The 13,655-nt window shown below is 36.1% G+C and overlaps 1 protein-coding gene across 1 annotated transcript; it reads right to left on the bottom strand.

Annotated features, from left to right (window-relative positions):
* Positions 1 to 1,872: 1,872 nt before the first annotated feature.
* Positions 1,873 to 2,900, bottom strand: LOC132613382 (uncharacterized). The gene is made up of 2 exons (XM_060327391.1): positions 2,223 to 2,900; positions 1,873 to 1,968 (listed from the first exon to the last, which is right to left on the bottom strand). The coding sequence occupies exons 1-2, from the start codon at positions 2,898 to 2,900 to the stop codon at positions 1,873 to 1,875; spliced, it is 774 nt and encodes a 257-aa protein (XP_060183374.1).
* Between the last annotated feature and the right edge of the window lie 10,755 nt (positions 2,901 to 13,655).

The raw sequence follows: 13,655 nt of genomic DNA, 5'->3' as shown, positions 1-13,655 counted from the left end.
TTTTTATTATGTGTGATATTAAACTCATCAAACCATTTTCAAAGAAACAAAAAAAAAAGAATGGCAAGGAGGAACCACTGCTCGACCTCCCCCGTCACTGCCAAGAGCTCCGCCAGCCGTGAAGGCGGAGGAGAATGGAGGTGGGGGGGGGGGGGAGCAAAGGTGGTGGTGGTGAAATGAAGAAGAAAGGTTTAGGGGTGGGCTAGGGTAGCGTGAAGGTGGAGAAGACAGGAGGGTGGGGTGGCGGTGGCGTAAAGCAGGAAGAGAAGGGGTGGGTGGGGCAGTGGTGGTGGAGGAATTAGTTTCTTTAATTATTTAAAAATTATCTTTTATTTTAATTTTGACTTTACTTGCCTATTTTTAAATTATAATTTTTGCTTTTGCCACATCAGCTTCTAGGGGTTAAAAAATATCACTTTTAAATATATTAGGTGTGTAATGGGTCACCAGGATATTTTAAGTGCGAAAATGACTTTTGGGACAAGTTTAAGGGTCAATTTATGTCTTTTCCCGATAAATTATCATTAAAAGAGAAGAAGAAATCTCTGTAAAGGGAGCTTATTAGAAAATACAAGAAAGTACTTTTAATTTAGGGAAGAGGATAAAAAATGCCCCTCTACTTTGGGAAAAGTTCAAAAATATCCTCCTTATAAATTTGGGTAAAAAATACCTCTCCCGTCGTTAAAGTTTTCAAATATACCCCTATCTTAACGAAAATTTCAGACATAACCCTACTTCATTTTTATACCCGCTCTATTTAAACCTGAGCCAACTAAATAAAAAAACCCACATGGGTTACCCTCTCCTGTGCCTAGTGGCTCCAAATGTAGGACTCGGGAACAAGTTGGTCGCATATGGATTGTTTATGTAGTTGGGTCGGGTTTAAATGGAGCGGGTTTTAAAATGAAATCATGTTATTTTGGGAGATTTGGGAATTTCCGTTAAGACAGAGGTATATTTGAAAACTTTAATGATGGAAGCGGTATTTTTGACCCAAATTTGTAATGAAAAATATTTTTAGCCCTTTACCCAAAGTAGAGAGGCATTTTTGACCATTTTCCCTTTAATAAATTTAACACTCCAATATGGCAAGAGTCGCTATCGACTATTTTAATATAATATGAATTATTTTGAATTTAAAATATTTATTAGATGTTGCTTTCTATTTAACCATTCCAAAGTCCAACCGTTATAGCGCGGCGTTCTATACAAGTTAGCTGCATACAATTTCTACCGAGCAACCTATTTGATATTTACTCAAAAGAATCAGAGGCGAATTTAGACTTTGAAAATTTTAATTTTCTACAACATCTCAAGTTAATAACTTGGTTCACAGTCAATTATTTATAAATATTTATTGAATTTTTTTTAGCAACCAGCATGATGTTGGTTGAAATTTATTAATCAAAATAGTCTGTACAGAGAAAATTGGCCAAAAGTGCCTACAATATGATTAGCAGTAAAAACTGCGAAAACAAAAGCAAAAATAACATGCATGCTGGTGCTTCTGCTCCAACGTTGGATTGATTCCATTTCAAGTCACCTCAAAGCTCTCACCAGGTGCTTATGGAATCAAAAAACCAAATGAAGAATCCTTCAAGTTGAAACTATGTTGTAGCTGTCATTCTACTTCTGCTTTTGCTGCTAAACTTACACTGTGACAATGCCGACTGAATATTCATCAGTGTCACACCAATAACTAATGCTACTAAGGAGATTCTTCCAATAGGATGAACCAAAAGGTTAATACCACACATTGAATAGAACTTCCCTAGTAACTAAGTATTAGGCATGAGACTCATGCTACTCTTCTTATGCTGCATTCCAAAATTGCTGCATGATGCTGAAGTATCATGCAGTCTGATGTTGTGCTCAATCTGGTTCCCTAGTTTTCCAAGTCTTGAATCTAAAGCTTGGCATCTGCATTTTGTCACTTAAAACAATAAGCTTTGCCTCAGCTGCAAGATCCTGTTAAGAATGATATTGAAGAACACCTACAAAATGAACAACCATGTTAGTCAAATAATCTTCTAGTTTGTTGCCTTCTCTGAACACATGATCCATTTGAGTTTCCCCTTTCTGTCTCCATTCCTGAATCTTGTTAATCTCCATGCATACTTTCCATAACACTTTCCATTCCCCATCTAACACCTTACTCATGACAAGTGAGTCTGTCTCTATACAATAAGGGGAAAAAATTGATTATTAGCACAATAGATTACTCCTTCTAAGATTGCCTTTGCCTCAGCCTCAAGAGAGGATGTTTCTGCTTTTGTACTTGCCCATGCAAACATTAAGTCCCCTGCACTATCTCTTATACAGAAAGCTGAAGAACTCTGACCAGTACTGCTCTTATAAGCCCCATCTGTGTTACACTTGAACCAACCTGTTGGACGAACTAACCACTGCACAGTTGTACAAGTGATATATGGCTGATGAACTTCTAAAACATGTACCAGTTGTGGCCAATTATCTGGCAGTGTCAAGCCTGGATAAAGTTGTTTAGCAAGTTGGACCAGGTGCTGATTAATGCCATATAATACTTGGTTTCTAGATATCCTCCCCCCATGCACAATAGTATTTCTCCTTTTCCACAAATGATACATAATGATGGATGGAGCTGCTTGATAAAGAGGCCTCAGCTTGGAGTTGCACTTTGCTGTCCACCATTTAGTGATAGCTTGATTGATCTGTACAAAAGGACCATTAACTCCTACTGCGGTTGCAAATACCTGCCAAATATCTACTGCAAATTCCCCAGTTAAAAACATATGAATCATAGTCTCTTGTTGTGGAACCATGCAACATCTACATATTGAAGCCAGATTAATCCCCATAAAAGCCAAAACATCATCAACAGGTAACTTTCTATGCCATACTATCCATAAAAAGAAAGCCATCTTGAAAGGAAGGCCTTTGATCCATATGTTTCTATAGAACCATTGCTGCTGTTTTTTCTGTCTAATAACCTCCCATGGACTACTCACTGTGAAGCACACGCGCTTGACACGTGTAAATTTCAATTAAAACTTTTCTTTTTCAATTTTTTTCTTATTCTTTCCCTTTTTCTGATTTATTATTATAATTTTTAAATTTCTTTTTCTTTTTCTTTCCTTTGTCTTGCTCGTGTTTCTTTTTACATTTTTTTTTCAAATCCTTTGTCTTCCACAAAGCCATAAGTGAGAATCATACTCTGCTAATTGACATTAAACATAATTTCTTTCTCTCTCCATATACAATCTCAAAGAAAAAATAACTACTTTATGGTTGAAGAAGAAGAAAAAGCAAATGTTTTTAGAAAAGTTGATCAAAAATGGCGGAACCAACTCCAAAGTCTATGCCGCCGCAACACCAGCGGAGAGAGAGTCGTGATGATGGATCTCGATGTCGATATTGATGCTTCCTGGTCGTTCAATTAGATTTTGGTTGCGGCGGCAACGGTTTCATCTATGGGTGTCAATTCTGGCCCAAAACGTGATGGCCCGCCCAACTAGTCCAAAATTTTATGGGTTGGGCACAAGATAATTAGCACTGGGCTGATTTTTAGCCCATTCATCAGAACCCATTTTTTAATTGACTGTCATTTCAGCCCAATATTGGGCCGAAATATGGCCCAAGTCCAACTTTTGAAAACCCCTAAATTATTTAGTCATTTCAGACTTCTTATCTTCCTCTTTCTCTCTCCCCTTCCACACTTTATTCAACATACCCATGGTTCAATTTTTTTATTTTTTTTTTAGAGAAACAAAGAAGTGTCAACATACATATGTTTGCATATTTATATGATAAATCATGAGTGTATTTGAGACATAAAGATGACAAAAGGCATATGATTTTCATATTTTTCTTTTTCTTTTTTCAAGTGTTATTTTTGTGCCTCTTTTTTTTTTTTTTTTTGTGGAATCATTTGGGGTTGCTGCTATTTTTTTGTGGGTGCTGGAAAATCATTGTCAAAGTTGGTTCTTGGGTAAGTGAATTGAATTAGTTCTTGATTTATGTATCTCTGGAATATGTTTCTCCTTCTTGCTTTCGTTCCTTTGCTGTAAAGTCTGCAATTTTTTGTTTTATATATGCTAAGAGTTTCTTTCATTTTTGTAGGCAGTCTTATGGATCATACTGAAGCGTGTAATGAAGTGACTCAAGAGAGCTTTTCAAGTTCATCAAAACCACGAAAAAATAAATCTACATTGTGGGAGGGTTATGAGAAGTTACCAAAGGATAGTAATATAGATAATAGATTAAGGGCAAAATGCAAAACTTGTGGAGATGTTTTTATGGCTGACTCAACTTCGGGAACTACAAATTTAAATCGCCATCGAGCTAAACACCTAAAAGAAGTAGCCTCTCAAGTTGTGCCAATAAATCACGAAAAATATCTTGATAAGGTAAGAAAGGCTATAGTTAGACACAACTATCCATTTTGTTTTGTGGAGCATGAAGGGTTTAGGGAGTTGCACGAATTTTTGAATCCTACCGTTAAGACCTTTTCAAGAAATACTGCAAGAGCCGACGTTAGTAAGTTGTATCAAAATAAAAAAGAATTACTCAAGAATGAACTTGCACTTATTCCAAGTAGGATATGCTTGACAACTGATTTATGGAGTTCACTCATCCAAAATGGTTATATGTGTGTTACTGCTCATTATGTTGATATAGATTGGGTTTTGCAAAAGAAAGTTTTGATATTTCGTCATGTTCCTCCTCCCCATACTGGTGCCGTTATAGGTCCAAAATTGATCAATACGCTTAAAGAATAGGGAATTGAGAAGAAGATATTTTCTATAACGTTAGATAATGCACGATATAATGAAGGTGTTATAGATAGATTGATTGAACATGTTAAGGCGCTGGATTATTTACTTTACAATGGAAAATTTGTGCATATTTAATGTGCAAACCACATTTTAAATTTGGTAGTCAACGCAGGTTTGAAAACAATTGAGCTCGCCATATTTAACGTTAGAGAAAGTGTAAAGTATGTTAAAGGTTCCGAGTCAAGAATTATAAAGTTTGTAAAGTGTATCAAGAACCTTGGCATAAAGTTGAAAGGGAAATTGCGTCAAGACATACAGACTAGGTGGCATTCTACATAAGCTTGATAGTGCTATACCTTACCGTCGAGCATTTTCTGATTTTAAGGTACTTGATAGTCAGTTTAAATGTTGTCCTTCTGAAGAGGATTGGGTTAAAGTTGAAAGGATTGCTAAGTTTTTGAGGCCTTTCTATGATGTCACTACTTTGTTATTAGGGAGTCAATATCCTACTGCCAATGTGTATTTTCATAAAGTTTGGAAAATTCATACGATGATAAGAGAAGCGATATATAATGAGGATCTTAATATCAAGGAAATGGCGATAGAAATGTAAGTACAGTTCGATTGCTACAATGGCAATAGTCGTTGATCCTCGATATAGGTTAAGTCTCGTGGATTTTTGCTTCTCTAAACTTGATCTATCTACTTCTAATGAAAAGGTAAAGGCTGTTGAAGATAGTATGCAAAAATTATTTAAGGAATACTTGAAACCTTCAATTTCTGATGTTGATACGGTAAGAAGTCGTAGTGGTGGATGTGATGCTGAAATGGCTGATGAAATGGAGGAGTAAGATAATTTTGTAAGTCCATCTCAACCTGGTTCAAAAAAGACACAACTAATTTTTATGCTTTTTTTTATTGAGCCGAGGGTCTTTCCGAAACAGCCGTCCTACCTTGGTAGGAGTAAGGTCTGCGTACACTCTACCCTCCCCCCACGTTGTGGGATTTCACTGGGTTGTTGTTGTTGTTGTTGTAAGTTTGTACTTGGAAGACCTTTGTTGGTTCGCAAAGGAAATGAAAATTTAGATGTGCTTAAATTTTGGAAGGATAATAGGATTAAATATCCAGAACTCTCATTGATGGCACGTGATTTGTTAAGTATTCCTATCAATAGTGTTTCATCCGAGTCCGCTTTCAATGTTGGAGGTCATGTTATTGGAAAATTTCAAACCCCTATTTTACCCGAGAATGCAGAAGCTAAGTTGTGTTCGCGAGATTGTCTTTATGGTCATCAAGGTAAAATATGATCAAAACTGTTATCTTGACATTTGTTTTATACAATCTTTGTTGTAGCTTCATAATTTCTTTAATCTTCTTTGTTTAGCTTCTGATGACTCTGGAGAGGAAGATGACATTGCAATAGACATGGGGAAAATTGCTGCTATACCTTACAGCTAGCTGATGTTTTTCTCAGTTTTCTTGACAGTGGAAGAAGAATGATGCTTAGAGGATGATGAGTAGTAGAGAAATGACCAGAACCTTTTTATCACAGTGACTATTATAGTTTTTATTACAAACATTTGTTTGGATGTTGTTGTTTGGTTGGTTGTTGTTGTTGGTTTTAATGAGGTTGTTGATTATGTGATAGATGGCCTTTATTAAGTTAAAAGTGAATCATTTAGTAAATGTTATCACTGCAAAACCTTAATAAACTTATCACTGGAAGTTCTACGAGGAAATACTCAAAATACCCCCCAACGTTTGACCAAAATCCCAACTACACACCTAACCTTTGCGTTGGTCCTATTACCCCCCCCCCCCCCCCCCCCCCGGACAAATTTTTGCAGTATCAAAATGCCCCTTTTTTGCTGATGTGGACAAGAGCGTGAATGCACCGCTCAGTGGCGCGTTATAGCCTTTAAAAAATAGCATCTGACGTGTTTTGGAGCGCCAACTAAGCTGCCACATAGATTAATTTTGAACTCCCTCCATTTTTACACCCAAACGACTACTTCATCTTCTTCTTCTTCACCCCATTTAATACCTATCTCCATTTTTTTGTCAAAAAAGCAAACAACTCCATAACTTCAACCACTCCAATCGTTATACTCCAAAAATCAACACCTTAATCGCTCCAATCGTTGGAAAGAGGTTCGTTAGTTAGGGTTTATTTCTCATTTATTTCTCTTTAAATTCATTCATGTGAAATTTATTGTTTTAAATTTCTCGAGTAATTCTTGCTCATATTTAGTCATTTTTCATTTCTTAGGGATTGTTATGGAAAAAATTGACCTTGGTCGATTGTGTATGGATGAGAGTGATCCTATGCTTAGAACCTTGGTCCAATGTCAACACGAGAATTTGTTGCAAATGCAAAATTCTTGGTCTAAAAACAACCCTGGAAGAAGATACTGGTCTTGTCCCTATTATGGTATATGGTCTTGCTCCTATTTTTGAGAAAATACTCAAAATACCCCCCAACGTTTGACCAAAATCCCAACTACACAGCTAACCTTTGCGGGGGTCCTATTACCCCACTGGACAAATTTTTTCAGTAGCAAAATGGCCCTTTTTTGCTGATGTGGCAGTCCAATCTGCCAACCCCCAAATATTAAATGGCGGTTGTCCACACGCGCCTGGCCCACGTGCCACGTGTTTAATTTTGCCCTATTTTTTATTAATTTCCCCCCTTCCTCCATCCATCTACTCTTCTTCAAAAAAAAAAAAATCTCTCAATTTTCCATACTCCATTTTTAGTAAGGATCTTCAAAACCCATACCCAATTCTCCTTCATCTTCATCAACATTATCATCATCATCATCATCATCTTCATTAGGAGTTGAAAAACAAAAAATCACACCAACTTCCTCAAATCTAATCCAAACAAACCCAAATGTGAAAGGAAGCTTCCTAACACCAAATAGAACAAAGTTCATCCATTAATTTGATCAAACAATCAAGAATTTAAAGAAACCCATTTGGTGTTCTTCATAGCTTTCTCCAAATTCCTAGCAATGGAGTTTAATTTTCTCCCCAAATCAACTCAAAAAATTAGTGCTTAAACAACTCCAACCAAGCAAAAAGTAGCAACTCCAAACAAGCAACTTCCAATCAGATTTTCTTTAACAATATTAGATTTTTCAACCTTGTTTTTTTTTCCAGATTTTTCCTTTTTTTTTTCTTCAGATTTTTTTTTCCTTCAGATTTTCGTTTATGGTGGAAAGTTGTTCTTTAACAAGTTGTTCGGAATCATATGTGGATTTTCTTCAGTTCAGATTTTCGTTTATAATGGATATTATTTTGATAAAAAAAATGGAGACGGATATGAAATAGGGTGAAGAAGAAGATGAAGTAGCCTAAAAATGGAGGGAGATCAATTTTTATCTACGTGGCATCATATGTGGTAGCTTAGTTGGCGTCCAAAACATGTCAGATGCAGATTTTTGAAGGTCGTCACGCGCCACTGGGCGATGTATTCACGCTCTCTGCCACATCAGCAAAAAAGGGCCATTTTTCTATTGAAAAAATTTGTCCAGGGGGGTAATAGGACCCCCGCAAAGGTTAGGTGTGTAGTTGGGATTTTGGTCAAACTTTAGGGGGTATTTTGAGTATTTTCTCCCTATTTTTTGATTTATTGAAAAATTAAATTTGTAAAATTACGCTCTGTTTTGCTATGTTTTAGGCTCAAAAATGCAAGTTTTTTCATTGGAGGGACAGAGATGAAGTTGATCTAAGATCAAAATTTATCCTCCCAAAATTGGTTAACAAAATTAGAGATTTAGAGAAGGAATTGGTGCAATATCGGAGTTTGAAGATGGAATTGGATGAGATCAATACTAACGATAATAATTCGGTTAGTGTTCACATGGGTTTGGTCGAGGTTGATGGACCAAAAAAAGAAGACACAAGGAAGACTAAAGGGGGTAGGTTCCATAGGAATTTCGTTTTTTGTTTTGTTGTTTGTATTATTGTTGTGTTCATAAGTTTTGTATTCCGTAGTGGCAATTCAAACAATGGAAAAATCAAATTGCCATAGATAGTGGTAGTGGTGGTAGTGTCTCGGCTATGTTATGTTTTGTTTGCCTTTTGTTATGGCAAATTTTGTAACATATACATCTATTTTATCATGTATGAAAGAAGAAGTTTGATGTTAAGGTGTTTTGAAGTGTTTATCCGAAATTAAAATCAAAATCACATCCACATAACATTAATCATTGTCTTAATCAAAATAGTAGCATACATGGAGATGTTAAACATAGACAATTGAATAATAGAGATCTACTAATCAATATTTATGATCTCTATCTCTTTTTTAAATACATGAAACCCTATGCCATCTCCACACTCACATTTACACACCCAAATCTCTAGTGTGTCTCCCTCTTTCAAACCTTTTGAATCTATAAATGCCTTCCACCCTTGGCATAAACGAGCTTTTTTTCCAATTTTGAACGTCATCTTGTGAACGGTGTCATCTTGATACTTTAACACGGCATGCGTTGTTCTCGTTGGAAAAATGTCATGATGTTAATGTGGAAGTATCTTCAATAAACAAAAAGATAGGTTACAAATCTTCAATACATCATCGGTTTTCACGTAAATCAAATAATAATAACAAATATAAAAAATGTGTACTAAAATTTCAATCCATAAATGTGTACATTTAAGAACTGGAGGGACAGTTTTCATCATAATTAGATTTTCCATGGCTGCTTGGACTGTGAACAAGTGCTTTCTTGGCTTGGGTTTGCTGATTTACCTCTACCTTTTGTCATTTTCTCCTGTATCTCTTGTAGTTTCCTGGTTGTGATTGCTTCATTGCCTCTCCATTTCAGCTTACTATTTGCACTTGGCTTGTAGCCAATGTCACCAGTTACCTCTGGTGACCTTTGCTTTACTAGTTGACACAATCCTGCTGCTTGACATGCCAGGCTGTTCACACAAATAATAACAAGGAGTTAGTAATGGAAACAACACATAAAATAACACTTAGTAATGGAAACAACACATAAAAGAACACTTGTGCTTATTAAGGCACTCACATTAACAGCTTTGAACCCATTTTCTGCCTGGAAAACACCCATTCCCATTACTCTAGGCCTTTTATATGGTGCACTAGTGCCACTTTCTCTTCCTCTTTTAGTAGTGGGCTGTGTACTAGTTGCTGCAGGGGCAGAACATGAAACATGAACTTCAGCTGGTGCAGGACTATTTCCTACTGCTTGGGCAGTTTTCCTAGGTCTTCCTCTTGGCCTCTTTTCAACAGGTTTCTTTGGTCTCCCCATGACCTTGCTTGAAGATGGTGGTTGTGATGTGTTGGCCCTTCCCCTGTGATGTTACATTGCATTGAAAGTTTAGCATTTTCCTCTAACACCTTCGTACACATTGGAGAGTAGTTACATCTCCAAGTGTTTACAAACTCCCTCAATGTTCCAATCCTTGCCATCATTTTTACCCTAATCTCCTCAAGCATTGTTATTATAGTTTTGTGCCTACCAGTTAGCCAATAAACAAACAGTCATATTGTTATCTACAGACAGTTTGTAAAAACAAACACATAGCAAGGTAAATATGCATTACTCATACTTGGCAGCCAAGATCCAAGCATTAAAACACCCAGCCATATTATTATCTACAGAATCTACTTTTACATTAGTGTTGAAGTAGACCTTACACCAATAATCTATGTTGTAATACATCAGTTTGTCCATCATTTTCATTGGACCAAGCAACTTCATCAGCTCAATACTTCTCCTTAGTTGAGACTCAAAGGTGCTTTTGGCAATTCTCCATAAACTGTTGTTTTCTTTGTAGGCCTCTCCATTCTTTGTTGAAGTTAGCCAAGGTGTGCCTAACACACTTTCTGTGTTCAACAGCAGGTAAAAGATCTTGAATAGCAATAAATAGTCCTATAGGGATCAACTTATAGATACTACACAAACACTTGTCTTATTCTTATTCCCAAGGTTGAGGACCCTCAGAATTTCTCAGAATTCAGGCCCATCAGTTTAAGCAATGTTACTCAGAAGATTATCTCTAAAGTGCTTAACTGTAGACTTACAAGTCTTTTACCTAAAATTGTGTCCATCAACCAGAGTAGCTTTATAAAAGGAAGGGCTATTGGAGAAAATGTTTTATTAGCTCAAGAATTGATCCATGATATGAAACACTATAACAAGGGAGGAAGAGAGAGGGGGGGGGGGGGGGGGGGGGGGGATGTGGTTTTCAAAATTGATATGAATAAAGCTTATGACAGAATTCTTGGCACTTCATATGCTTTGCTATGAGGAAGATGACTTTGATGAAAAGGGGATCCATATCATCTGGAATCTGCTATCCAATATGTGGTATTATGTGGTCATAAATGGTAAAAGACATGGATTTTTCAAATTAGAGATAGGAATCAAGCAGGGAGACCCTATATGCCCTTCCTTATTTATTATTGCTTCTAAATGTTTATCTTCTCTTTTAAATAACTTGTATGACAATAATAATTTCAATGGTTTTAGTATGGAGTCTAATGGTCCTACGATTAATCATCTTGCACATGCAAATGATTTGGTAATTTTTTGTTCAGGAAAGTCTCAAACTTTGAATCTAGTTGTAGACTGCCTAAAAAGATATGAAGATAACTCTGGTCAACTCATTAATAGTAATAAGAGTTGTTTTGTTATGAATGATGAAATTTCTCAAAAAAGAATTAATATAGTATCTGATATTCTGCATGTGAGAAGAGAAACTTTTCCTATAACTTATTTGGGATGTCCTTTGTTTGCAGGATGGAAAAAGATTCAATACTTTGCAGATATGGCCACTAAGATCTTGAAGAGATTGAACTCTTGGCAAAGTAAACAATTAACTACAGGAGGGAGGATCATTCTGGTGAAACATATTTTAAGTGTTATACCTATACATTTTCTATCAACTTGTCCACCCCCTAAAACTATTTAAAAGCTGATGAAAGGTATGTTTGCTAACTTTCTGTGGGGAAATTATAATGGGAAACCCAAATTTCATTGGGTAACATGGCACAAAATATGTTATCCAAAAGAGGAAGGAGAAATAGGTGTTAGATCCTTGCAGGATATTTCTGAAAGTTTTGGAGCAAAATTATGGTGGCAATTTAGAACCAAGGATAATATATGGACTCAGCTCATGAAGGCTAAGTATTCCAAGAGAATACACTCTATGGCAAGGAAATGGAGCTATAAACATTCTCATACTTGGAGAAGAGTATGGAAGATTAAAGATAAGATTGATCATTATATCTTATGGAGAATTAATAATGGTAGCAGCAATTTCTGGTGGGATAATTGGTTAGGACTTGGTAAGTTGAGCCAATATGCAGAATGTTCTACTTCTATCAAAACCAGGGTCTCAGAATATATTGAAGAGGATCAATGGAACATGAGAAAGCTTAGGCAAAATCTACCACTAAACAATGTAAATACTATTCAAGAAGTTTATATCCACTCTACTGCTGATAATGATCAACCAATATGGACACCAAGCAATGATGGGAATTTTAGCTATAGATCTACATGGGATATAGTCAGACAGAAACAGATGGTTACCATGGTCAATAGAATGACATGGCACAAAAAGCTTCCTTTTAAGACTTCTTTTTTTCTATGAAAATTGCTAAGACACAGTATTGCAGTTGATACTAATCTTATCAGATTCAAAATCCATTTACCTTCAAGATGTTCCTGTTGTATCAATCCAGATCAAGAAGAAGAGGAGCATCTGCTCTACAAAGGTATGATAGCTCAAAACCTATGAAAATTTTATAACAAAATCTTTGGTATCTTGCAAGGTAATGGATGTCTGAGACAACAAATAATCTCATGGTGGATGGCAAAAGCTGGGAACCCAATACAAAAGGAAGATGCAAGCAAAGATATGAAATGAAGAAGATGAATCTAATCAACATCAAGTATAACACCAATACTCAAGTTGCTATGATAGTCCACAAACAATTCAACAATTCAAGTATCAGATGATGGACCAAGCTACGCAAAAGATGTGTCACATTCTAGTGAAATGGGAGAGACCTAAGAATGGTTTTGTTAAACTTAATTCTGACTGTTGTGCGAAAGGGAATCCAGGACCTAATGGAGGTGGGGCCATTATAAGAGATGGGCAAGGAAAATTAGTAGTTGTTTATGGGAAATTACTTGGTCATACTACTAATAATATGGCAGAAGTCTTAGCTATGGAAATTGGAATTGCTTGGTGCAAGGACAATGGATACAAGAAATTAGAGATTGAAGTGGACTCACAACTGCTTGTGGAATGAATACAAGATACTGCAAAAGAACCTTGGAGAGTTTGGAATTCCATTAAACACTCTAAGGAAATTCTGGAACAAATGGAGGAATGGAGTATTAAACACTGCTTCAGAGAACGGAATAAAGTTGTTGATGGATTAGCTAATTGGGGCTTGAGATGCAATGACACCACTTGGATTTCTTAGTTTCACCTACTTCCTAAGGAGATAAGGGGTGCACCCAACATGGATACATTGAACTTCCTTTCCTTTAGGACTAAAACTGTTAGAAATGCATTTTCTTTGAATTGAAACATGTATAGAACTTACTCTTTTGATGTACCTTGAGGGTGAATTTACATAGAAATCATCCTCAAGTTTTTGAAAGTCTATTAGAAATCCTACTCATTCTATAATTGAAGCTTGTTCCAATGGAGTAGGTGCAGAGAGTTACTACTCCACTGTTGTGTAAATCTCTTTTGATTAATGGAAAGGCATCCACTCTTGGAGGTGCATGAGTTAAATTAAAAAGAAAAAATACAACTAATCTCTTTTCAACATCAACTTCAAGTACTTAATTCTTCTTTTTCTTTATTCCTTCCAAATTTCATCTAAGTCATGTCCAAACGACT

Source organism: Lycium barbarum, chromosome 10 (genome assembly GCF_019175385.1).
Source record: "Lycium barbarum isolate Lr01 chromosome 10, ASM1917538v2, whole genome shotgun sequence".
Taxonomy (NCBI): Eukaryota; Viridiplantae; Streptophyta; class Magnoliopsida; order Solanales; family Solanaceae; genus Lycium; species Lycium barbarum.
The sequence above is the reverse complement of the archived record's forward strand: the minus strand, read 5'-3'. Positions and strand labels throughout refer to the sequence as shown.